At 40.3% G+C, this 24,363-nt stretch overlaps 1 protein-coding gene across 2 annotated transcripts in view; it reads right to left on the bottom strand.

The window, feature by feature from the left end:
• Window positions 1–1,176: 1,176 nt before the first annotated feature.
• dnah2 (dynein, axonemal, heavy chain 2) overlaps window positions 1,177–24,363 on the bottom strand; it is a 61,635-nt gene continuing 38,448 nt past the window's right edge. For both annotated transcript variants that reach the window (XM_037098072.1, XM_037098073.1), the window contains exons 50-88: window positions 22,826–23,050; window positions 22,549–22,653; window positions 21,716–21,904; window positions 21,421–21,506; window positions 20,290–20,420; window positions 19,975–20,124; window positions 19,391–19,558; window positions 19,047–19,207; window positions 18,497–18,636; window positions 18,049–18,181; window positions 17,097–17,236; window positions 16,472–16,682; window positions 16,117–16,233; window positions 15,885–16,026; window positions 14,297–14,466; window positions 13,878–13,994; window positions 13,530–13,694; window positions 13,274–13,396; window positions 12,097–12,245; window positions 11,898–11,964; window positions 11,374–11,524; window positions 11,088–11,236; window positions 10,689–10,822; window positions 10,296–10,440; window positions 9,915–10,114; window positions 9,536–9,662; window positions 8,987–9,173; window positions 7,707–7,855; window positions 7,293–7,476; window positions 6,908–7,098; window positions 6,551–6,742; window positions 5,492–5,676; window positions 4,799–5,033; window positions 4,171–4,322; window positions 3,622–3,736; window positions 2,581–2,757; window positions 2,253–2,327; window positions 1,648–1,798; window positions 1,177–1,473 (exon numbers count right to left, since the gene is read on the bottom strand). In XM_037098072.1, coding sequence (XP_036953967.1) covers window positions 1,319–1,473; window positions 1,648–1,798; window positions 2,253–2,327; window positions 2,581–2,757; window positions 3,622–3,736; window positions 4,171–4,322; window positions 4,799–5,033; window positions 5,492–5,676; window positions 6,551–6,742; window positions 6,908–7,098; window positions 7,293–7,476; window positions 7,707–7,855; window positions 8,987–9,173; window positions 9,536–9,662; window positions 9,915–10,114; window positions 10,296–10,440; window positions 10,689–10,822; window positions 11,088–11,236; window positions 11,374–11,524; window positions 11,898–11,964; window positions 12,097–12,245; window positions 13,274–13,396; window positions 13,530–13,694; window positions 13,878–13,994; window positions 14,297–14,466; window positions 15,885–16,026; window positions 16,117–16,233; window positions 16,472–16,682; window positions 17,097–17,236; window positions 18,049–18,181; window positions 18,497–18,636; window positions 19,047–19,207; window positions 19,391–19,558; window positions 19,975–20,124; window positions 20,290–20,420; window positions 21,421–21,506; window positions 21,716–21,904; window positions 22,549–22,653; window positions 22,826–23,050 — 5,943 coding nt within the window. In that variant the 3' untranslated portion in view covers window positions 1,177–1,318. The remainder of the gene's footprint in view (window positions 1,474–1,647; window positions 1,799–2,252; window positions 2,328–2,580; window positions 2,758–3,621; window positions 3,737–4,170; window positions 4,323–4,798; window positions 5,034–5,491; window positions 5,677–6,550; window positions 6,743–6,907; window positions 7,099–7,292; window positions 7,477–7,706; window positions 7,856–8,986; window positions 9,174–9,535; window positions 9,663–9,914; window positions 10,115–10,295; window positions 10,441–10,688; window positions 10,823–11,087; window positions 11,237–11,373; window positions 11,525–11,897; window positions 11,965–12,096; window positions 12,246–13,273; window positions 13,397–13,529; window positions 13,695–13,877; window positions 13,995–14,296; window positions 14,467–15,884; window positions 16,027–16,116; window positions 16,234–16,471; window positions 16,683–17,096; window positions 17,237–18,048; window positions 18,182–18,496; window positions 18,637–19,046; window positions 19,208–19,390; window positions 19,559–19,974; window positions 20,125–20,289; window positions 20,421–21,420; window positions 21,507–21,715; window positions 21,905–22,548; window positions 22,654–22,825; window positions 23,051–24,363) is intronic.

The following is a 24,363-nucleotide window of genomic DNA, read 5'->3' as shown; positions in this document are numbered from 1 at the left end:
ACAGTATCTGTAGTGGAGGTGATTGTTTACTGAATACCACAGTTATGTCCTCAGCGATTATGAATGAATAAACCCTAAGGTGCTGGCTCTGTGACTGGACTGCACTCTCCACAGGTTTTCTGATAAGAACAAGAAGGATATGATGGCTGGATGAGTCAGTCAGCCTGGACGCTGACTAGTATGCTATGTTTTTGTGTTGTTTTGTTTTATTTTTATCTGATGGGTTCAGCAGTCTAGTTTTTGTTGTTGTTTGCTTGGTTAGGTTTAGTTGTTTTTTTTTTGTGTTCGGGTAGAGGGTCAGTCCCCAGCTCCAACGGCCCTGGGGGGTTGGTCTGGGAGGCTGGGCTTTTCTTGTTTATTTTGGCCGGGCCATCAGGCTGTTTGATTGTTTTGTGGTTTTCTCGCTTTTTTGTTTATTTAATAAATTTACTTTTAGCTGTAACTTGGCTTGTTTTTTTACTTTATACCTCACTTTGTGTACTTACTGTAGAGGGTCATAACAGGTGAAATGAACAAAAAAATGTACATGATAATCATTATCACAATGACCAAACAACTTGGCATATATTACACAATGCCTGAGTGATCATGTACAAAAGAGTGATCAATATTACCAATACAAGATGTATAAACATGAACATTTATTATGTCATTTATAAATGGAATGGAATTAAAAAATCAATGTGTCCTAGGCTGGGTTGCCCAAAGTCGGACAAAAGCAGGCGTACCATTAGGTTCACTTTTGCCTGATTCCTTCTTCCTCATGCAACTAAAAAGAAGTGTATCTGCCTTCTCCAACACCATGGGCAGGCACCCTCAGCATTGGATCAAGCTTCCAATGTGCCCAAGAGACAACTGTTCTCACCACACTACAAGAAAAATAAACAGATGGAAACAATCCCTCAAGGAAAGCAAACTACCACCTACTGAAGAAATCCAAAAGTGCATCAAAACAGTAACACCAACCTTCTGAATGAAAACAGGCATCAAATCACCCACCCCCTGAAAAACAGAAACCAGAGCAAACACCCACGACAGACAGCCCTGGTGAAAAAGCTTAAACCTTTCAACAAACTTTTAACTTAAACTTTTCAATAAAAATGGGAGACAACACAGCATTTATCTTATAAAAAACACTTTATTAAACTAGATTCAAACATATTAAACTACAAAAAATTCATCAAATGATGATGTTTTTATTGAATTTCAATGTAATTATATGGAGTTTGGGTGTGAGTAGGGTCAATGGGTACAATGTGCATACATTTGAAAAGTGTGTGTGTTTTCAGATCTGAAAAAAAAACAAAGGTTGAGCTATTTATTTGTTCAGGCTCATGACAAGAGCAGTCCCTCTCTTGACCCAGTGGTCCGGGGTCACTGCTCCGGATTTCAGCTCCACACAGACCACAAAAGAGGCTCGTCCTGCCCCGCCTGAACGCACTGGGTACAAGTAGCAGGGACACAGGTACATACCTACAGAGAGAGAGACAGAATTGAGACAGCAAAACCACAGGGTACGACTTCACAAATGACATACAAACAGAAATAAACAGGAAGCCAAAGATAATAAAAGATACAGTCAAACACAGAAGACAGAAAGATGATTGGAGTAAAGATGTTCATGGCAGAAGGTCTGAAACAACTAACCCTTGGCTGACTTCTTGCGCCTTTCCACAGGTTTGAAGTGGATGGTGGGCATGGGACAGACCATCTGCATGGGTTCTGCTTCCACCAGACAAGAGTTCTTCTTGTCCCAACCAGCCCCTTCAAGGTACAGACCTCGGATGTATACTCCATCCTGGAGGCGGGACGAGAAAGGGAAGGGAGGGAATTATCAGACAAACAAGGAACAAAAGGTAGGTGGCAATCAGTTTGGAAGGAAAGAAGAAAATGGGAAGGAGCACAAAAGGCAGGAAGGCCTGGAAGAGTGAAAAGGTTTTGGAGTAGTATAGTGAGGTAAAATAAAGAAAGGAGAGAGAAGCAACAGAACATTCAGAGGAGTTAATACAGAAAAAGAAAATAAGTGAGTGAGGAATGAAGAGCTACAATGAAAGAAGTTCTGCCTTGTGAATGGAATTAAAGATTTGAAGAATGGGAAGAGAAAGTGCTGTGCTGCTTTGGTTGATGGTGTTTTCAGCAATATTTGAGTAGACATGAAAATTTGACGGAAGGACAGCTCAAAGACAGTGTCTCAGAGAAGTAGTGTATGTGGAAATCTATATTGAAATAGAAATGGGTGTCACAGGACTCACCTTTGCCGGGTAAGAGAGCTGGCTGTCATCTACAGTGGACACTATAAACTCCCAAGACAGCGTGTCCACTGAAATCTGCAAGGAGAGTTTCACACCACATTAAATGTTGTTCAAAAGTCACATTAGAACAGATTGTTCAAATGACGGACATGAGTGCATGTCTATCAGATAAATTGCTCAAGTTTCCCTGTGTACAGCATGAAGTGTGGTGAAAAGAGCTTGGGAAAGGAGTGATCAGCATGCAAACCAACACAAGGAGGAGACTGTAGTCTTCATCTGAAAACAAGTGTTTCCCACTGTGGTTTAAGAAAATAATTGACTGTAAAACCTTGTGTTGTCGCGCATGGGACTGCAGCACAGCAGCGAGGAACCCGTTGGGAGAGGTGAAGCCGGAAAGCCAAAACAATTCGGGGGGCTGGGTCATCTCTGCCCAGCGAGCCAACTGATTGACTCGCTGGCAAAGATCCCTGGTCCACGCAGCCAGGGGCTTCATTGAGGGGTACGCCTAGTGGACAGAGAGAGAGAGAGAGACGCAGAATGAAAGACAGACATGTGGATCTACTCTCCAATTGTTGGCACATCACGGGAACAAGATAAGTGTAGTGCAGTAGCATTGAAGCCTACATACATTGTTCTATAGAGGGGCTCTATAGAATGTATGCATCTTTACATTGCCCTAAGTTGGTGGACCAGGGTGGGCTTTGTATTCCTAATCTATTACTATATCATTATGCATTTGATCTCATGCATTTGGCCTCAAGAATGTGGTTCTGCCTCATTTTCTGGTCTGCCAGATATATGATAATATTAAAATAATCCTTGAATTAGACATCCCATTCTGCCAAAGCTGGTTTGTCTTGAGTGATCCTCTCCCTCTGAAATCTTTGCTTGCACCTCAGGCAGACTGGGTTCAGACATCCCTCATGTTGGGGAGAAAACATAACTTAACAGAATGGAAGGCAATCATCTTACTGCCAGCCAGGTTGTAGATTTGTATTGTGGCTGAACACAAGGGCCCCTCCTTTAGGCTCAACAATCAGACAATGAAATACTATGCTAAGTTTTCTGTTTTACTGAGTTGTTTAGTAGTGTTTCATTTCTTTTAGCCACTTGGTCTCTCATTTTCTACAGTCAAACTTTATAACTGTGTAACCTCCTCATTCCTTGTGTTTTATTTGTCAGTTTTTATATATCAATACGTCACATATTACATATCGGCCAGATAAATTATCAGCCAATAAAAGATGGTGACATCCTGAGGATCCCGTGGATATGTACACTAATAATTAAAAGGTTTACTCTTTTTTATTCCTGATTGTCCTCCACTTCCACTTACAGCAAGTGTATGTGCATTAAACGATTGTGGTACCTTCTCCCACAGCAGTGGTACTCGGCCATCGTGGATGCAGTTGAAGGTCTCCTCCAAGCTAGATGACATCACCACTAAGCCTTTGATCCCATTCTCCAGCTCCAATAGGGACAACCTAACACACAAACACAGTCACAAAAACACAGCGTCATTTTTATCCCCTTGTACTAACCCAGGCAGGTGTGTCGTAGTCACTGCTTTGTGGTCTGTAGACACAGCAGTAGGAACTTACAGGCTGGGATTGACCAGAGTTCATGAACTACTCATCATAGTTCTCTACAAGCTAACACTTGCAGTTCATTTTATCTGGAAAACAGGCAAATGTCTTCCCAAGTTTCTTAATGTACAGCCCTGTTTTCATTAAGGAATTTAACCATTTCTACTTGATAACATACCATAACACACACGCACACACACACAAACACACACACACACACACACACACGCACACACACACACACACACACACACACACACACAGTCACCACCATCCCATTAGAAACTGTTGGTTTCAAAATACATACACACACACAAACACAGAGTTCATACATAATGGTTTCCAGAAGAGAGTTGTATCTCTGGATCTCTTGCTGCAGGACCACATTAAGGGGTGTGGGGTTGCCCTGGAGCAGCAACCTGGTGCCTTCATAGTTTATCAATGATGGTATCTCATCACGAATGTCTACCAGCATCTCTAAAACCTGGAAGCACCAATGGAACAAAAGCAGATAAGACAGGTTATTTTACAAAGGAACTGCACATAAGTAATTTCACTGAAGAGACTACAGAGTCAGATCATAGTGCTAAATTAAAATAGTTAATCAGATGATAAATGTGGATGTAATACTTTCCAAAACACTTGTACATGCTCCAGCATATTCCAATAACCACAAAAAATACTGACACTATCTGTACAAATGATAAAAAACAGTGTATGTCTTGGGCAATTAAAAATATGTCACTGACTATGACCTCACATTCAATGCCATAAACAGTAATGACAATCAGCTTTCAAGATGAGAAAGAAGTTTGACTAACTTAATGGAAATTACACATATGACCCTGTGTACTGCTCAATTATGTCGTAGATATACAGTTGTTGGTCTCATCCTACTTTGCGTATATGCGTTTAACTAGTCATCTCTACCCTCCCCTCATCCTCCTTGCTCCCACTCACCTTATCTTCTCTACTGGGCCTCGCCCCCGAAGCAGTGGGACTGGTGGCCTGGGGCTGCAGGGAGAGCAGGGAGTCGAACAGCGTCTTGCTTTCTGCCATCCGGCTTGCAATGTCGGCATTTGAGTGCGTGCCAAACACCTCAGGGTGCTCTGTGGATGGCAGCGTGTGGATATATTCCTTGTACGAAGACTTGGGACCATCACGGGGGATGTAATAGGAGGATAAGGTGGATAGACTGTCAGATAAAGGGCATTGACAGAATGCAAAGTCAGTGATTTACATTTTTTCAATGAAATATGTATGGCATTATAATGTATATTCTCCATCTATAACATCTAATAATATATAAATAGCTAATACTGGAAACATACATATAACCTGTCTTACTAGAAAGATAGCTTTCAGAAGCTGGAGGATATCGCATCTTCATTTGACTTGTTTCATGACTTTGGAAACACTGTTTTAATTGCAAACAGTTTTCAAGGACTTTTGGAGTTTTTTTCTCAAAACCCACAAGCAAGAGACTATTTTCATCTCATCAAATAAACTTGAATATAATAATGCACGTACAGCAAAGAAACAAACCCTCACAATATTAATGACAGAGAATCTACCTTAAGTAACACAGTAGAAGCGTGCGCTCTAATTTATACTGCTTGTGTGAGTGTGTGTTTGTGTTACAGTGTCTCTCACTTGAAGGAGGGCTGGTTTATAGCAGCATCACAGAAGAAGTCATTAATGTATGTAGTTAGAAGACGTCTGTCCCACTCATCTGTGACATGACCTCCATAGGTGACCTCGGCAATGAGGTACTTGAGAGCATCCCAGGGAATCTCCTTGTACTCATCCAGGTACAGTTTCAGCAAACTCTCACTCACCTAGAGGGGTATGAAGACAATTAATTGAACAGACTCACTTTGAAATGCAGATGGAAAGCCAAAATTCTCTGTAGACAAACTAAGATTGTTCTGTTTGGATTAAATTTGTATTTTAGAGCAGATTACTGACAAGGAGGATATAAAGCGCGCACACACACACACACACACACACACACACACACACACACACACATATATATATATATAAATTGTAGAGGTAAATGATAAAGTTAAGATCAATCAGATACTACACACCCACTCAGGCAACCCAGTCATTATGCATTTTGTCATTTCTTCTCATTTTTCATATTCTATTGATTCTGGACTCAAGCATCACCATCCATAGCCAGACACATTACCACTTCATCTAATGTATAAAACCACTTCCAGTTCCATCACTGTGACATACTGAAAAGATACAATCTACTGAGCTTTGAGAGTTTTACTCATTTTTGTATTCTAAATTAGCTCTCAAATATGAAGCCTTGTTCCAGATAAATAAAAATACAGTAAGAGAGTACATTTAGACAATCAGCTTTCTCCATAAAAGGCTGTCAACATTGGAATACATATACTATAAATGTAATAGCCCAACTAGGGACAAGACTTGAAAATTAGCAATAGTTAAAAAACTAATCAGTATTGGAACTAAAACTGCATCGTCCCTATTAAAAATAATTAAGAGACTAACAAAAACATTCTAGTTAATCAGTAATTTCCATCAAAACCACAACTCCATCCTGATCATCTTGAGAGCATCAATTAATCATCACCATCAACATCTTCACTGGACTGAACTAGAGAACTTTCTATTTTTGGTCTGTTTTTTCTAACATTGCTCACTGATTCCTTCAGTAACAGACAAGGTCCTTACCAGAAAGTCAGAATCGCTGAAGCCATAGACAATGTTCCAGCCCAGCTGTAAAAACTTCTTCCTTTCCAGCAGGATGCTGTGAAAAAAGCAGAGGGAAAAAAACAGCTTCCTGTAGTCGGCGGGTCTTGAGCAGCTATTGAACTGATCCTCTGTCACCAGCTCGTACAGATGCTCCATGTGGGCTTTCAAACCCTGAGGACAACAGTGGGTGGTGTTGCATGTTAGATGTTAATCTGACTGTATGTGTTAGTAAATGAAACTCAATATACAAAAAACTTCCATGTAAGTGGGTTGGCATGTAGATCATGTATATACAGTATGCCTATGGATATCTCAAGTCTGGAAATCTGTACCCACCTTTGGCGGTTCAGTGGCAATCTTGATGCCGGCCTGCAGGACTGTAATGGGAAATTCGGGGTGTGGCACAGAGCTGAGCCAGAGTCTAAAGTTTGGATGGGGCTCCTGCACCTGTAGCTGCTTCACCAGCTTGTCCAGCTCAGGCATCCATGACAGAGAGAGGTGGCAGTTGGCAAGGAACACCCAGTGACCTGGGCAGAGAAAAAGATAGCTTAACTGATATAACTAAGAAAATGCATAACTCAAAGAGCACTTTCTAAAGAACAAGTGACCTAATTAAAAAAAAAAAAAACAGCTGCAGGAGAAAAAATTAACAATACTAACCAACAGAATTAATCTGAGACAGAATAGCAAACAGAAAGACAGAGTGAAGATGGTGTTGTACCATTCTTGATGCCCTCCTTTATCATGGTCTTGGCAAAGGGAGCCTGTCCCTTGCCCAGAGAGAAGGCATGGAAGTGAGCGCTCACACCAGATGCTTCAGCCAGCTGCTGCAGGGCTCCTGTGGGATCCACCCCAGGAGACAGAACAAAGATCAGGGGAGTCCTGCAGGTGGATTGCTCCACAACCTGGGGAAGGGCCAGAGAAGGTGAGAATGGATGGGTCAACATGGGTAACTCACTTGACATCTAACAGAAACACTGAGATGGGGTTTGTGAAATTTCAAGTCAGCTACAGTTACATTGAATCACACAAATTATATGTAAAAAACATTTGTTTCATTTACATGTAAAGCTTCAAAACCAAAACTGAGGACAGATTAAAGCAACAGATTAAAGGGATACCAGCTGACACTCACAGCCCTCATGTCCAGAACAGGCGGCTCCACAAAGCGAGGGCCGAGGTTGTTAACAATTAAAGAGGTGACGCACACAGAGACACGGTCCTGTCGCAGGGCACGCAGGATCAGCATCTTCTGGAGCTGATTACATTTAGTCTCCCAATCACCTACAAGAAAAACAGGCATAGGGGGAGGGTAAAGCCAGGGAATAAAGCAGTGAAGGAGATGTATTATTAACATGACGTGGAATATTAGGAGAACTGAAAGTTAAAAAAGGGAGGGAAAAGCTGAAAGAAGTACAAAGCGCTTCTGTGATGTGTTACAAATCAGTTGCTTTCTATAAGGGATGATACAATTTCTTTAAATCAGATGCTTAAGTCAAGTCAAGTTATTTATTGATTTAATATTCGTAATGGGAGGAATAGGAAGGTAAACCTGTTTATAAATAGACATAGTTTTATTATAAGGCATCTGCCCTCTGAAATGCTGCCTTAATTCTCCAAGGTGTGCAAATGAGCCTTGTTGTTGCTATTTTGTGCTTTTGGGGCTGGTCTTCACTAACTTCGATGTCAACTTTGTTGCATTAAAGAGCATGACAGAAAGATCTTGTAAATGTCCTGTGCTGACATGAAGCATTTGAGGTTTTAATGTGATATTGTTTACTAGCAATTGCACGGTAATTCATCTCAGGTGATGTTACGGGTAACGCAAAAGTATGTAAAAAGTATAAGAAGTGCAACGATTTACTGCAGGTTGTGAATAAGTAATACAAAGAAGTATTGTGTTATTGATTGCTTTGTTTTGGTAAGAACCCCAAAGCTGTAGCTAAAAAGTGAAATATGTAAAAGGCTTTCTCTAGAGTCAGTGTTTGGTTTGTCCATTCTTGGCCACTGCAGAAACATGGTGGACTCCGTGGAAGATGACCCACTTCCTTCATGGATTTAAAAGGGTATATTTAAGGTAACAAAAACACAACAATTTCTAATATCAGGTGATTAGACAGTGATGAAAGCTTTATGAATCTCACACAGTTAAAAGAACCTCAGTTGTCACAAAAAGCAGAAGAGAATATACACATTCATCTTATATCTAAGGATATAATGTCCTGTACACCCACACCAAGCAAATACATAAAGCATTTTGAGGTAATACACTCTCTATTGTCACAGGGTTAAATACATACAGCCATACAGCCGCCCTGTTAGTAAGAGTATGCTTTGTTTTCATAGTTCCTAGTGGGAAGAATTTCTTTCAGCAACACAATACAAAAGAAAAAGAAACCCTCCCACAACACAGACCTGGTAGTGTGGCTTTTTCTGGCTCAGCGCTTGTGAACCAAATCTTCCAGTCTCGGCGGTACTCCTCAAAGGAGCCCATGATGCCATGGAAATTGGGCAGCTTATCCAGCTCTGTGATGTTGTCCCAGCTGCTGTCCTCTAGCCAACTGGTACAGGGGTTGTCCACTGGAACCTTCTTATTAAGTACCTAGAATCACACGCATCAATTTATCAGGAATCAAACTCTCCTTCCATCAGTGTTACAATAACTATCCCACTAACAGATCAGTGATACAGTAACAGACCTGACCCAGGTGTGTCAAGAAATTAACTGGTTAAGAGAGGTAGTTGTGAAAAAAATCTCCCAATGGTTGTGGCAAGCTTGGGGAGACACGTTGTCTTTGAGGGGAGGGACAACTTCTATATGCCTCAGCATTTGACTACACAGTAGAAAGTCTTTGGGGTTATTAAGCATGTTCCATGCTTTAAAGAAAAGGCTGTATCTTGATGATGATCTCAAATCAAGTAAAGCAAAAAGTAGATGTTTGTGTGTCTTCTGTGTTTTCTTACAAGTCCTCCTCGGAGGAAGAAGTTGTACTCATCCATGTTGAGATTGCCGGCCACCTCCCACATTTTGGCATACATCTGGAAGCTGAAGAGCAGTCTGTGGACCTCAAACAGACCAAGACACGCGTACCTGCAGAGGAAAACACACTGATTTACTGTAGCTCAAGTACCTCCACAGACATACACCTCAAAAAAAGAGCTCTTTTTCACTTTTTCAATAGGTGGATATTTGCATTATTTGATCAAAAAACAGAACAGGTTGTCCACTAAATGCGGGATTGGTGGTTTAATAACTTAATGACTGGAAAAACACTTTACCCACAAATACCTGCATGAACACATGGCTTATGTAAATGGACTCTCTTGCTGCATTCTTGCTTACTTGTATACTGAATATGTGTGGTAGTCATTGAGGTTGGTAATCCTTTCTTCCAGTTTGTGGCTGCGCTTGCTCTTTTTTATGCTGAGGGTGAACAAGTTAATGTAGGCATCCAGTGAGAACTGGTACATCGGGTCAATGCAGACCATGTCATTTAGGATGAAGAAGAGAATAGAGGCCCGTTGGGCACATGGGCGGTAAGCCTGTTAAGAGAAAGTTAATTTAATTAAATATGTCGTCTAAAATTAATAAGAAATACACTTCACAATTTTCCAGAAAACCCCAGTGATAGCTTATACTTGCTTAATTTATCTTACAAATGGTCCAAAAGGTATTTAATTCATCACAAAATCCCCTCAGAATCACTTTGTCTATACACCTGACCTCTATAGCAGAGTCGAGCTTGATCTTGGTCTGTTCACTGCTCTTTAGCTGCTCTGAGATCTCAGTGGCTGTCACTTTGCTTGTCTGGAGGGTGTCCACCAGCTGCACATCATCCAGCAGTGAGCCAGTTGCCTCATTTAGCAGCCTGAAACATAAACACAATTTTAAAAAACCTCTTTAAATATAAATCCACCAAAACACTGCCTCACTGCTTACTAAGCATGATAGACCAAGAAAAACATTTGAAAATTCAAATGCATGAGGGTTCACATACATCAGAAAATTAAGTTTAACACTGCTAAGTGGCAGCAAGGAACTTTCATTTGACTACTAATAATATGTGATGATAATATTTGCATGAAAAATGTGAAAGGTGACAGTCAGCTCAACAACCTGAGAATCTCATCCTCCAGTTCCTGCAGGCTTTTCTTGCCAGAGGCAATGCTGATCACCAGAGAGTCCATCTGTTCTTCTAGCTCTGGACGTTCCTTACACACAACAATTCCCAGTAGCTGGGCTTCCAGACCCTGCACACACACAGTCACAGACAAACAGACAATTAAAAGCAGAAGCTCATACTCTCAAACTGTATGTGCACTCAAATGAAGATACACACACTTAGGAGATTCAGAGTAACGAAGACCATAGGAAACTAGAGGCAAAACACGTAGAAGACATAATCATTCACTGATACAGTCACATGCACACACACATGCACGCGCACACACACTCACACTCACACACGCACACCCACACACACACACACACACACACACACACACACACACAAACCTGCTCCTTGATAGCGAAGTTTACTATGTTGGTCTTTGTAGAAATCTCTGGTGTGTAGTGGGGGTTAGACAGCTTGGTGGTGATGTACAAACGAAACTCCGGATTGTACTCCACCTCCTTTTCACCGAGGGTCAACAGCAGCCTGCCACCTGGTAAACCACGCACCCAAATGTTCACCCACACACGCAATGAGTTAGCGGACTATTTTCTTCAGAAAAAAACTTTTGGAATTTCTTTGTGTGTGTGTGTGTGTGTGTGTGTGTGTGTGTGTGTGTGTGTGTATGACCTTTGTGTGTCAGGGACTTCTTAAGTACTGGGTTGAGAGAAGGCTCCAACTCCTCCTGGACATTTTGCAGCAAAACTGGATTCCCAAACTGGATAGCGTTCTCCAGTACCTGCAAGTAGTCTGGCATCTGAAAGTCTATTACTTTGAGACCCTGCATATGTGAACAGGAGGAAAGAAAGAGAGAACATCATAAATATCTTTTATTTAAAACACAGCGATAGAAATACAGCCTGTAACACACACACATATAAAGGGCATCAGAGAGAGTCAGACATCTTTAAAAATGTCGACAACTGAGAACCAAAATGTGTAATACTTATCACTATGAGTTGTATATACTGATTTATTAGTTAAATTTAACTGTATTCCTGTCATGTACACCTTAAATGCAAATCTGTGTTTCTACATTGACACTTACATACGCAATATGTATGACTGTTCCAGAAATGTAACTTTCCTGAATTAATGGTTAATACCAGTCACTCAGTAGGAATCAGGACAGGATTAGCTGAGTCAAGACTTACTTTCATCATCTCCATATTTTTGATCCACTTCAGAGCTTGGCCCTGAGGGTCCACTATCAGCGGCCATCTTGAAAGAAGGAAAATACATAAAACATCAAAAAGTCAATATATCCAAAGACAAATCTAAGAAATAAAAACCCAAATGCATTTTAACCTAATTTGTTTACTGTAACAGCATATGGCATCCACATGTACTGACCGGTTTCCCTGAGTGGTGATAATTGCATTCTCCGTAGAGAATGCATCAGTGAGCAGGCCCTGACTGTTCCAGTCCCGCACTGTTGTAGGCTTGGACAGAAAAACTGCAAAACTGAACCCTGGTGTGCATGGGATCTCTAAGTCATGTAACTGAGGAGAGGGCACACAAAAGAGTGCAAACACAAAAAAAAGACAGAAAGGAGATAAAAGATAGGGAAACACAACCCAATTCAAAAACAATTTAACATTTTAAGAGGTCACCTCTTCTTCATGACTTGCTAGTAAAAGTAGAGAGAGTAAAGGGCCAAACCCAAAGTTTCTGACTCTACACGTCTTGTAGTGGCCAAACATGCATCAAAAGTGCAACCGAGTGTTTGTGATGAAAATAAATCAATGCGACGGTCAGCCCTCCAGACTGAGAATTCATTTAACTTTCCCCCGGGAAAAAAAAATGTAATTAATTATGTAATTCATAGTAAAAAACTTAACTTTGTCACTTTCCAGGATGTTTGGTCGGCCAGGATCTCAATCACTACACATTATAACAGCATACACATGATTATAAACTGTCCACAGGTTTAGATTGACGGGGGGACACCAGGGAAACACCTTGAAAACAAACTTCATCATCATGACGTGTACCGTCACGCCTGTTAAGGAGCCACAGCACAGCTTTCTGTGTGAACGGTTCGTCTTTAAGACGGAGATACTTCACTCCGTGTGAATCACCATCGGCGGAGAATTGGCGAACCAATGCTATAATGATAATAATAAAGATAATGTGACGTTGCTGTGTAAAAAGGGCTACTCAAACAGGGCTACTTGTGTATTGAGGAGCTGCAGAGTTTATTAATGTTCGGATGATGACCTGTACTGTACTTTTTCTGCCATTAGACAACTTCTCTGCTAAACTTTCCCCTATGCTCCAGTCACTAACACCAGTATGCTCTGAACACAGTCACTGTAGCTATCTCTCTTGATCTCCTTTCATAAAGCTGTTTTTATAACCTCAGGAAAGGAAAGAAAAGCATAGGAAATATCATAAAAATATCAAAATACACTGGAGGGTGGGTTTTAAATCTGGTGCCTTCGATGCCCCATTGGATCATGACATAAAAGTGCGTCAATTATTGCTCTCAGTGAATGTGGGCAAGTTTTTTACTATGCATGTGTCTCACCTCTTTCATCCAGGTGGCAAGCAACTCATCTCTATAGTTTGAAGGGAGGGGTCCCATGTAGGCCAAGAAAGATGCCGCTAACAGACAGTCTCCTATCAGGTACCTCATGTTTTCCTCAAGACCCTGTAACACACACACACACACACACACACAAATTATCCCTGCTTGCACCCATAGAGTTGCTGACTTGAAAGCGCCTAATTTTAGGGCTGAAGGTGAAGGGTTATTTTTTTTGTTGTGTGTGTGTATGACCTACAGGAAGTTTCTCCTCCCAGCGGACCCTCTCTCCAGCAAGTTCAGTCAGGAGTTTGTCAGCTCGGTCCAGTTTCACCTCCATCTCCTGGGATTTCTTGCTCAATCTCGTGTTCATTGCCAACTTCTCACCATGCTGCTTTTTCAGCTGGTCTAACTTCTCCCCCACCTGTGCGCGCACACACACACACACACACACACACACACACACACACACACACACACACACACACACACACACACAAAGTGTTATAATAAATCATTAAAATTTACTTGTCATATTGTACATTGGACTTACTACAATGCTACTGCATATATAGACTTGACTTCCTAGATGTGCTGATGTCCATACCTCTCGTAATTTGTCCTGAGCCTCAGCCAGTGCAGATTGTTTTTCTGCTAGTTGGGCCATGGCAGTGTTCAGTTGGGCCCGCTTTGGCGCCATCACCCTGTAGATGCACCCATAAACCTGGATGAAGAGTGTGCATATGCATGGATTTAGATTTCCCCTTTTTCCTGTTCATGTAATAATTTCACAACAGGAGCCTCATTGTTGTGTGATTTCTCCATTACTGTTATGTGCATTGCTGCTTTGCAGTACAGTACACTGAATGCATACATCTTACTGTGGATTTGTGTGTGTTAGTACCATAATCTGTGCGCATAGGAAACTATTAAACAATTATTTATTACAAATTATTATGTGCACTTGTGGGTGTAGGCTGATTATGCGTGTGTGCATGTGTGTATTTGTGTTCAAGTGTATGTTACCTCCATGGCTCTGACCCACATGCAGAGGGACTTTGCAGCCAGTGACACTTTGCCAATAATGTTTGGCTGGAAGTCTGCCTGTCTGCAGTACTGACCAACCTTCTTCAACACACTGTCTGATATATTGTCCTTGTCAAAATTTACTAATGTTTTGATGAAGTTGGAGTCTCCTGCCAGAAACAATTCAAAGTCACATAGGTCAGAAAAAAATCATTGTTTTATTTTTTTACCCAATTGTTGTTAGATGTGACTTTCATTTGAATACATTTCTGAAGAATCATTGCTCCCAAAGGAGAAAGTGCTATCCTATTTTGAACCTTTGTTGTATCTACAACACATGCACTGCCATTGAATGCTCAGCAGATGACAAAATGGAGAGTACTGTACAGACAGTGCTAAACAATATCAAAAAACCCTTTTGACTAAAGTTTGAGTGTGTATAAAGAGTGTGTTTAATTTACCCTAAAAGGAACAGTGTGTATTATGTTGTGGCATCTAGCAGAACAGACTTGGCAGAAATGGAATACAATATTCATAAGGATGTTTTCTTTAGTGTATAATCACCTGAAGATAAGAGTCTTTTTGTTTTCACTACTTCAGAATGAGCTCTTTATATCTAAAAAGAGAACAGGTCTCTGTCCACAGAGGTGGCCATGTTGCACCGCCATGCTTCTACAGTAGCCCAGAGCAGACAAACCTGGCACTATTGAGGGCCCTTCACATTTTGCTATTAATGCTACAAAACCTAGATAATGTACAATTTTGAAAAGAAACACTTCCATGTATAAAGTTAAATTAAAGCATACTGTAGCTGCAGTTTGTGCCTCTCAGTGAGCTGGTGGTAACGTCATGTTAGCAAGATTTATTTGAATTTATTCCTCCAACACATGGAGTGATAACTAACTAAGATATTTAGGGCTGGGAGTATGCCAAAGACAGTCAAAGTAATGACTTTATTTGACTCATCACCAATCTGTGGATTTGTTATTTTTCTCATTTTAGTTGTAACCTACAGTTTTATAGACTAAATAATTAAATAAATCTTCACGTCATTACTTGAGGTAGGAGAAATACTCAATGCTGTTGTGCATGATTCCGTATTAAGAAAATGAATCTCTTGTGAGGCCACCATAGCTTATGGAGCTTTTCCAATGTTTTCAGAAATGGAGAGGTGAGCACGGGAGTGCCGCAATCTGGAATCTAACTGCTAGATGTCGTTAAATACTCAATATAATAAACACTATACCTTTAACTACCCATACTTCATGTCTTATATTTGGGTGTCCGTTTCTCTTTGCTCCACTGAGGAGGACTGCATTTAACAGAGTTCAATGATAATTTAATCAATCACAATCAGTCATAATTTCAAATCCTAGGTTGAAATTCACCATGGACCTTTGTGAGGGAACTTAAAATATAGATGTCTATATATCTGCACTCTTCTTCTTTCCAGTAAAATCTTTCCTGTCTTGAGTGTAACTGTACACAATCTCGCCTCTGATTTTTGGAGTACTTTAGTTTTCCTAATTACTTTGTTTATTTGCCAAACTCTCCCACATACATGTGTAATCTCTGTTTTGAGACTCACCCAGCTGTCTCTTTGCCTCGGTCCAAGAAGGCTCATTACCCAGAAGAGTCATCACAGCCTGCATCACTGTCTCCACCTGTACTGGGGGACGGCCATATGACTGAATCTCTGCCAAGTCCTTCTTATTTAGAGATTCTAAAGCCTATGTGCAAAAAGAGGTGAAATAAAGATCAAATTACCAATGCTCAGAGGGACAGGCAGGATTATAGCATTGAGCAGGAGAGAGATCTACCTTCATGGCCTCTTCCAGGGCAGGCAGGGCCTGTTCCAGGTCTTTCTGTGCATTCTCAGCCATGGTTTTACACTGTAACTCTTGTGCTCTGATGTGTTCACTGTCATCAATCACCGCCTTTTCCCAAACACACACAAGCAATATGTCACTGACTGATACATGCCTCTTTCCTATGAGCCAATTACCACAACCGTCTAGACATAAACCACGGATGTAAATCTTTTCCAATTCAATTCGATCAATGGGAAGTCAGGGGAATGTGAACCGTGTAAGTGCATTTTTAAACTATTACTTTTTAGTTCTACTTTTACATTTTAGTAATTTGTGTACATGGTAAGGTGTCAGTGGTGCTTACCCTCTGCTGCTTGTCAGCCTCATGCATCTGCTGTATAATGATGGTCAGGAACTTGTCACACTGGCTCTGGAACTCGGCCACCTGCTTCTTGGCCTCCTCCAGCTCAAGAGACATGGCCTCCACCTTCTCCTGTGTGTCACTGATCTTGAAAAGGCCATTACGCAGCTTGCTCACCTGTTCCTCCAGGTCACTGCATTTCTCCACCAATAGCCTGGATGGACAGTCAAAAACACAATCAGATGTTTGACCATGTGATTGTAATTGTAGCCATGTAGTGAACTGAATACAGATACAGGACAATTAGCCACAGAGGAGGGTTGGTACAACCTGTAGTAGTAGTTGGGGACAGATAGCAACTGTAAAGTAAATGTTTTCTACACTAAAATTTGCCAGGATACTTTTATGCTTCTGCTTGATCTGATATATCTCTAATCTCATACATATAACACCCAAACTACCTAAATCCAACACACCTATTACATGTACTACAGCAGGACCTGCATGGCATATCAGCATTAACCAGCTACATGACCCTCAAGACACACATGAAGTATCTGAAGGTGGTGTGGAAATAGAGGAAGAGAAAAGCAAGAATAAGTAAAGGAGAAAGTTCGAGGGTGCCTACTTGTTGTATCCAGACACCAGCTCCAGGTAGTTGGTGGGTGTTACATAATTATGCCTCTGCAGTTCCAACTTCATCCTTTGGGACACCTGTGCTACTGACTGGTGTGTGGTCGCAAAGGTACTGGCAACCTTTGTTTGGATCTACAACATCATGAAAATTATGATATGACATTCAAACACAATGAATGCAACTTCAGGGGTCAGATTACTTACTATTCTAATCCCTATAATCACTGGATATTATTTATCCATTGATATGGAGATTCATTTAAGAGTCATAACAGGGTCACTGTGGTTCACAGCACAAGTTAAAAGTTTGAGTGTTTGTTTTCTAAACTTGAGATTGTCTATAGACAAAAATGATGAACAATGAACTGCTGCCTTGTACCTGTGTCAGCAGAAGAAGTAGCTTAATAATTATTATAATTAAAGATGTTACAAGACAGTGGCCCCTAGTTACTGATTAAATATAAAGCAATCATAAATCATTCAGATTTTACATATTAGACATTGGTTACAACAGCCAGAACAGATAAGAGAGAAATAGAGAAAAAAACTTACTGTACTAGAAAGCTTGCATATTTAAACAAGAACTGCATTTAATCATTACAGACCAGTGACATTAGTAGAAAAAATTTAAAAAATCTCCACGTTGTTTTTAATTATTACTATTTGTGTGTCACAAAATGTAAACCAGGCCTAAATGTTACCTACAGAGGGTCAAAATTACAAAAATAATTAGAATATTCTTGCAAACCTCTGCACACCTAGGGAATCAAGGTGAAGTGTATGGTCTCAGACATGGGCACTCTTTAAAAAAAAGGGCTTGTGTATTTCTTATCTACGTGAGAATCACAGGGTTAAAAATAGGCAGGGTTAAACAGTCTGAAAGTTTAAAGTTAAGTACCCACACTTTAAAACATGTGTTATGTGTGAATGATTGCACTCCTCACCCCCGGCAAAGAGCCCAGCTCCAGTCCATCCAAGAAACTCTTAGCTACCTCCAGCAGAGCATCTCTGGGCCACTCACGAAACCAGTCAATGGAGGTGCAGTTGATGAGTGCTGGGTACTGGAGGAGGTGTTTCCTGAGGGCAAACAAAAAATAGTCTTTAGTTTTAGACCTTTAAGTTTATTGTTAAACTGTAAAATATCCCTCCTTTGTTACATAACCTTGTCACAAGTTTCTGATGACTATATCTGAAAGATCACTTCAAAAGATGTGTAGACATCAGTTATTATATTCGATTTCAAATTTTTTACTCCCTAATATCAGTTTCAGCATAGTCCCCAAAAATCAGGTTCTAAAGAACATGAGAGAGGAAAAAAGAGTAGAGAGAAATATACTGTGAACCAGGATGTATAGGACTTACTGGGCTGCAGGAAACACTGACAGAACATACCTGAATGCCTTCCCGACTGGGCTCATACAAAGAACTATGTGCAGGTTGTTCCTGACTCGCTCTATCAGGTAAGTGAACAAGGAGTTTGGAGTCTCTGCCACATTGTCTTTCCTGGCAGACTCTGACAGAGCACTGCATAACTAGAGGTATAACGACAACAGAAACATGTTCTGACATTTAGAATTAAGTTTTAACCGACATGACACATGTTGTTAATATTGACATATAAGACAGAGAAACTGAAAACTGAAAAAATAAGCAAAATGTTAAATGTGCTGCTTTGACAATAAAAACTTTCACAGCAAAGGTTTCACCAATTCCACAAAGGATAACATCTAGGTTGGTGTTTTGGTGGAGCCAATGCATCGCAGATAGTTTTAAGCAAACCTCTATAGTAAGCTGGTAAAACCTCAGTCTAAATGATTGAATTCATTTAAACCACCAGTTTGTTACCTGTTGACTTTATAAACTAAATAATGCAAGTATGCAAACAGACATGAAAATAAGATAGACAAACAGGAGGTAAAACTGATTTGAAGACAATACAGACCTCAACAAACTCATCCGGCTTGTAGAGGTTAGGCACCTCTCCAGAACTCAGGATGTTATTTATGTCCTCGAGGAAGGATTCATCTACAATCTGAGTGTCGTTGAGCAGGAAGACTGTGGGCTTATTGTCCACACCAGTCAGATGATATAGCTTTTTGATGTCTGAGAGCCAAGATAAGAAAAAAATGACTGTACTGTGGCCGAGGGGATGAGAGGAACTCATTTTATAAAGCCAGAGGTAACTCATCATACTTTTTATTTCCACCTTTTATTCAAAGTGTCCTTGCTTAAATTTCCAGAACAAATTCATATATATAAATGTAAATGGAGTGTGTTTGATCTCACCTTCCCTAAACTCCTGTTTGTGGTACTGTTTGGTGATTTTCACCTGGAATACCTGGTATTTGCAAATGGAGGCGGCCATTTTTGACAGGCTCTGTCTGCCAGAGCCCCTAACACCAACCAGAAGCATGTTGCCCCTGGGCTGACTGATCACACGTACTGCGCAGGTTACTAGGGAGGAAACACAAAAACATTATGCAAATCCTACATTTGCAAGATCCTTGTAATGGCGCTGAGTGCGGCTTGTGTTTCTTACTATTGTTCAGATACTTTGTCCCAACATCTGTTTATAGTGGTAGAAAATTATTACCTTGCATGTGACAAAATCTACAGTCTTATAGTTTTTTAATTTCCACTACCTGTGTGCAATTTGTTCCAATATTGATTATGGTAATAATCTAATAATCTAATAATGGTAATAATATTTTTTTGCAGAATAAGGGTAAAAGAGTACAAAAGTACAGCAGATGAGGACCTCTAACACTGACTGTAGTAGAATGTAGCAGAATTTCATGCATGCTGTGTTGTCTGTTTAAATCTGTATCCAAGAGTGCGTGTGGATAAGCGTGTTGTGTTCTCAGACGCACTGTGTTCAATGGCATCTCGGAAGAGCAGCAGGCTCATGGGCACTACGCCGGGTGTCATGTTGTAGTTCTCCAGCTGGGTTTCCATGAACTCCTTGAGAGCCTTTATATCCTGCAGGTCTTTATACACACTAAACTCACTCAGGAAATCACCTGACACACACAAACAGAACAATAACTGAGATGAAGAAGTACACTTTCATATCTTTATCAGTTTCATAATGCTTGAACCACAGTCCCTTACCAGGCCACTATTGTATCTGCATGTGTGTGTGTGCATGTGTGCGTGTGTGTGTGTGTGTGTGATAATAAATGTACCAAATATTGGAGGTTGTTTGTTTGGGCAGATGTTGTGAAACGTGAGGCCAAAGAGTGAGCCCAGTTTTTCCCCCAGCAAAGCAACAAATGCCTCCATGTCATTGTGATCGACAAGCCGGTCTGAGAAAACCCTGAAATCAACAACAACATACTGAAAACACACATTATCCAAAATGTACATAACAGAGGTACCTGTACCTTTTGGCAAATGTCAAACCAAGTATAAAACCATTTACAACTGGATACACCCTAGGCATCAGCTAACAGACAATGAGGCTCAGTGTTTCCCCTAGATTTTTTTGTAACAGCAGTGTGCTGAGCTGTTAACATGGCAAAACTAGGGGGGTCTGGAGGCATGCCTTCCCGGAAGAGAATTCTGAAAAATAAAATAATGGTGAGTACTTGTGAGATTTTAGAAAAAAAAATAGTTGACAGATTGAGACTTACAAAATGAGTCCAGGTCATTGTACAAATGTGCCTTGAACTGGGCAGAAACAAAGTTTATAATTTGTGTTAATTTTCATCATAAGCCATAAATATAAAATAATAATAATGATAATTTAAAAAATGAAGTGACGCAAAGCGGAAATGATTTCGTTGAATCTAATTCATTTTAAATACCGCTGCTTACATGCTGGTTTGGAGTCAGTGGGCCACATGACAAGGAAGCTATTGACAAAAAAATCATAATTTCTGCATATGAATATTCATATAAAATAGAGGAAGCAGTAAATACAATAGAACAAGCTGTGTCTTATTTGTCCAGTTTACTATTACAACCTGCTGCTGATTTGGAGTCACTGGGTCACATGACATGGAAGATATTGAAAAAACTGCAATTATTTTATATTAATAAATTTATGCTCAGTTTAATGGCGGTCCCTAAATCAGTTACCAGTGATTCAGAGCAACACTATGGGAGGTGAGCTAACTGTCCCTCTCCTGCTAAGACTGGGCGAACCTCAGTAAAGTCGCAGCTGGGACCCAAGTGAATATTCGCCAAATATCCAACCTAAAAATAACTTAACCCCCATGGTTTACGTAGAGCAGTGTTTTGCCTAGGAATGTGGACAGCAGGTCTGAGGGGGCTTCAGGCAGTCAACTATTTGGTGAAAAAATGTCTTTGCTTACCTGAAGCACTCATGGATCCACAGTCTTGTCATGCTGTTTTGAGTGTCATGATAAAGTGGGTCAGCTCTCAGCAGACCCTGAAACACCTGAAGGTATGGAGCAGGAAAAAAGACATCAATGTGTCATTCAACATTTTCATTAGCAGATTTCTTAAGTAAGTTTCATTGTGATCAAGTACAAATAGCCTTCAGTTAATTTAATAAAATACATCACCACAGCCAGTTAGACTATCACCAAGGCTCCAGTTGTGGGTAAACCTGTATCCATCTAACCACAATTTATGCATTATTCATACCTTGGAGATATCCCTGAGGTTGAAGACGTAGTGTATCTTGGTTGGAGTGGGAAGAAAGCAAGCTGAAACAGCTTCATAAAGCTCTAAGGTGGCCTGAATCAGAACTTGTCCAATGGGTTTCATCTCATCGCTAAACTCCTGGAGCTTTTGGCCTATCATGGTACCGTAAATCTGCTTGATCTGGGACTCCTGCATGCAGAGAAGACAACTCTAATTAAGTGTAGTATATTTTGTAAAGGATACTGCCATGTCAATAAGACGCACTTATCTCAAGTTGTACTGGTCAAGAGAAAGAAAAACAGAATGGGAACTTTATAAGGGGTTTCAAAAATCCATTTCATGTTTTCCACTTCAAACATTCAACTGTCAAGGCACCACAAGTGTCAGGTGGGAATTGAGCAATGAGTGGAGAGAGCAGAGGAAGTACAAAAATGCCAAGTGAAACAAAACAAGATAGACAAACAAAAGAGGTTGCAAAGAGAAAAGGAGGCAAATGAAATAAATTAGAAGAACTCTTGTACAATCATAATCTCCTGGGTGTTGAATATGAGAGGTATGATAATGACTATAATCTGGATCGTCCCTATATGGCAAGATGAGAAGTGGTTGAACAAAAAGCTGATGAAGATAATGAAATGTCTGACAGGTGGAAGACTACTAGGATCAACCTTGCTGACAGAAACTGTTGGATGATAGAAGAAGGAAAAAGACAGATAAAGAAGAAGAGCATATTTAATATATTTCAGTAGCTGTTTAAGTAATACTATAGTTTAATTACATTTACTCTTCAATGGTAAAAGAAAAGAAGAGGGAAAATAATTAGCAGGACTTACAATGGGGAAAGTCATGTTGATGAGGTTGAATTGACTCTGTAAGCGGCCAGAAATGTGAGTCCTCCCTCCGCCAGGGGGCCCCATGGACGCCAACAAGAAGATGTCCTAAGAGAGGACACAGTTTGATTGCCTCTAATTATCACAAATCTATTAAACATATTTCACATGTAAAGCTTTTGTCACACATACACCATAAAAGAATGGAAGCAGAGAAGAAAAGGCAGAAAAATGTTAATCTCACACACGCCTATAAAAGACCTCAGTTCGCTGCTCTTACCTTGACAAACTTTTGGGACTGTTTCTGGTGGTCATACCAGAAGCCATAGTCGATCCAGAAGCGCAGCAATTCAAGCGGAGGTTGGGAGCCAAATAGGTCATGAGCAGGCATGTTGAGGTCGTCCAGGAAGCACAACAGCCGCTTGCTACCAGCTGGCACAAACACGCCTTTGGTTCTCTTCTCCACGCGGCTCTCTATGATGGACTGGATGTTAGTAGAGGTGGTCTGGACGGTGATGGAAAGAGACAAAGATACAGAAAAGATTATATGAATGATATGTTCCATCATGTACCTTGAAAAGCTTCATATGTTATCAATCAATGGAAACAATGTCACTATAAAATTCAATGAAAAAATTTCAAAAGTTAATTGTTAAAAAATGTTTGTGTATGAATGTGAGAACAATAGTGTGTTTGGGTAGGTGATGATTGGACTGATGTGGCGTATTAGCTTGAAATTGCAACATCTGCATGTGTGTACAGAATGAGTGATATCAAAATCACAAAACCTGTTGCTGGTGATGTATTATGGGCCATACCACGGAATTTGTCATACTAACACAGACTCTGCAACTTGCACTCAAGAGTTGAGAATATTTTAACTTGCAAAAACTGCAATAAAAACACAACATGCTGTATCTTTACAGGCTGAAATCTCTGATGGTCAAATTATAAATAACACAAGTTTACATTTAAGATGTCTTGGCAAAATTTCATACAGGTCACTCAATGTTAATTAATCTATTTATTTCCCACCACTATGGCACTTGATATTTTCCTCTGCCGGACAATTACATGCAACACTGCCAAAAAAACAGCATACACCAGCTAACGTAGACCCTGATGGGTAGTATATTTATGTTTTATGTTTAATACATGCATTGTTTAAAAAACAAGTATATCTCTGGCCTAATGGAGGCAATAACCACCATCATCCCTGGCTCTCTTATTGGCCTTCATCATTGCTATCAAGCATTGATATCTGTCTTGGAACCATGCAGCACTTGACTCTAATTGTATTGAAGCTGAGATGGAGGCTATTCCAAGCCATGCCACGTGGAGGCAGTTACACTCTCACACGGAAACATGCACAAGCATTTGAACACTAAACACCTGTGGCCAGATGCACAAAATTCCATTTTATAAATCTGAATCATTGAGGAAACAGATGCATGTGCACACGCCTTATTTACACTCCCATGATTATCCATAAATGTTTGAACAAACAACCTTAAACATCCCTGTATATATGGATACTTGTGCATACTCCACCACTAATTATAACTGAAGAACATAAAGTGAGAAGTGCAATACAGTCTAGCCAACTGTTTCATCAGCAATTCAACAGCATCAGTGCAGCAGTCATTAGGTACAACGACAGCCTTGTGAACAACTTTGGCTATTTGTAGCACTGTTCCAAAACATGTACCTGTAAAATATCACCATCAACTGCAGCTAGCTTTGGATACAGAGAGTTTGAAGTCCCAAACCAGATGCAACTAGGCCAGTTAGCAAACTTATTTCAATATGGATAGAAGA

Source organism: Acanthopagrus latus, chromosome 5 (genome assembly GCF_904848185.1).
Source record: "Acanthopagrus latus isolate v.2019 chromosome 5, fAcaLat1.1, whole genome shotgun sequence".
Lineage (NCBI taxonomy): Eukaryota > Metazoa > Chordata > Actinopteri > Spariformes > Sparidae > Acanthopagrus > Acanthopagrus latus.
Note: the sequence above shows the minus strand (reverse complement) of the source record. Positions and strands in the feature narration are given on the sequence as shown.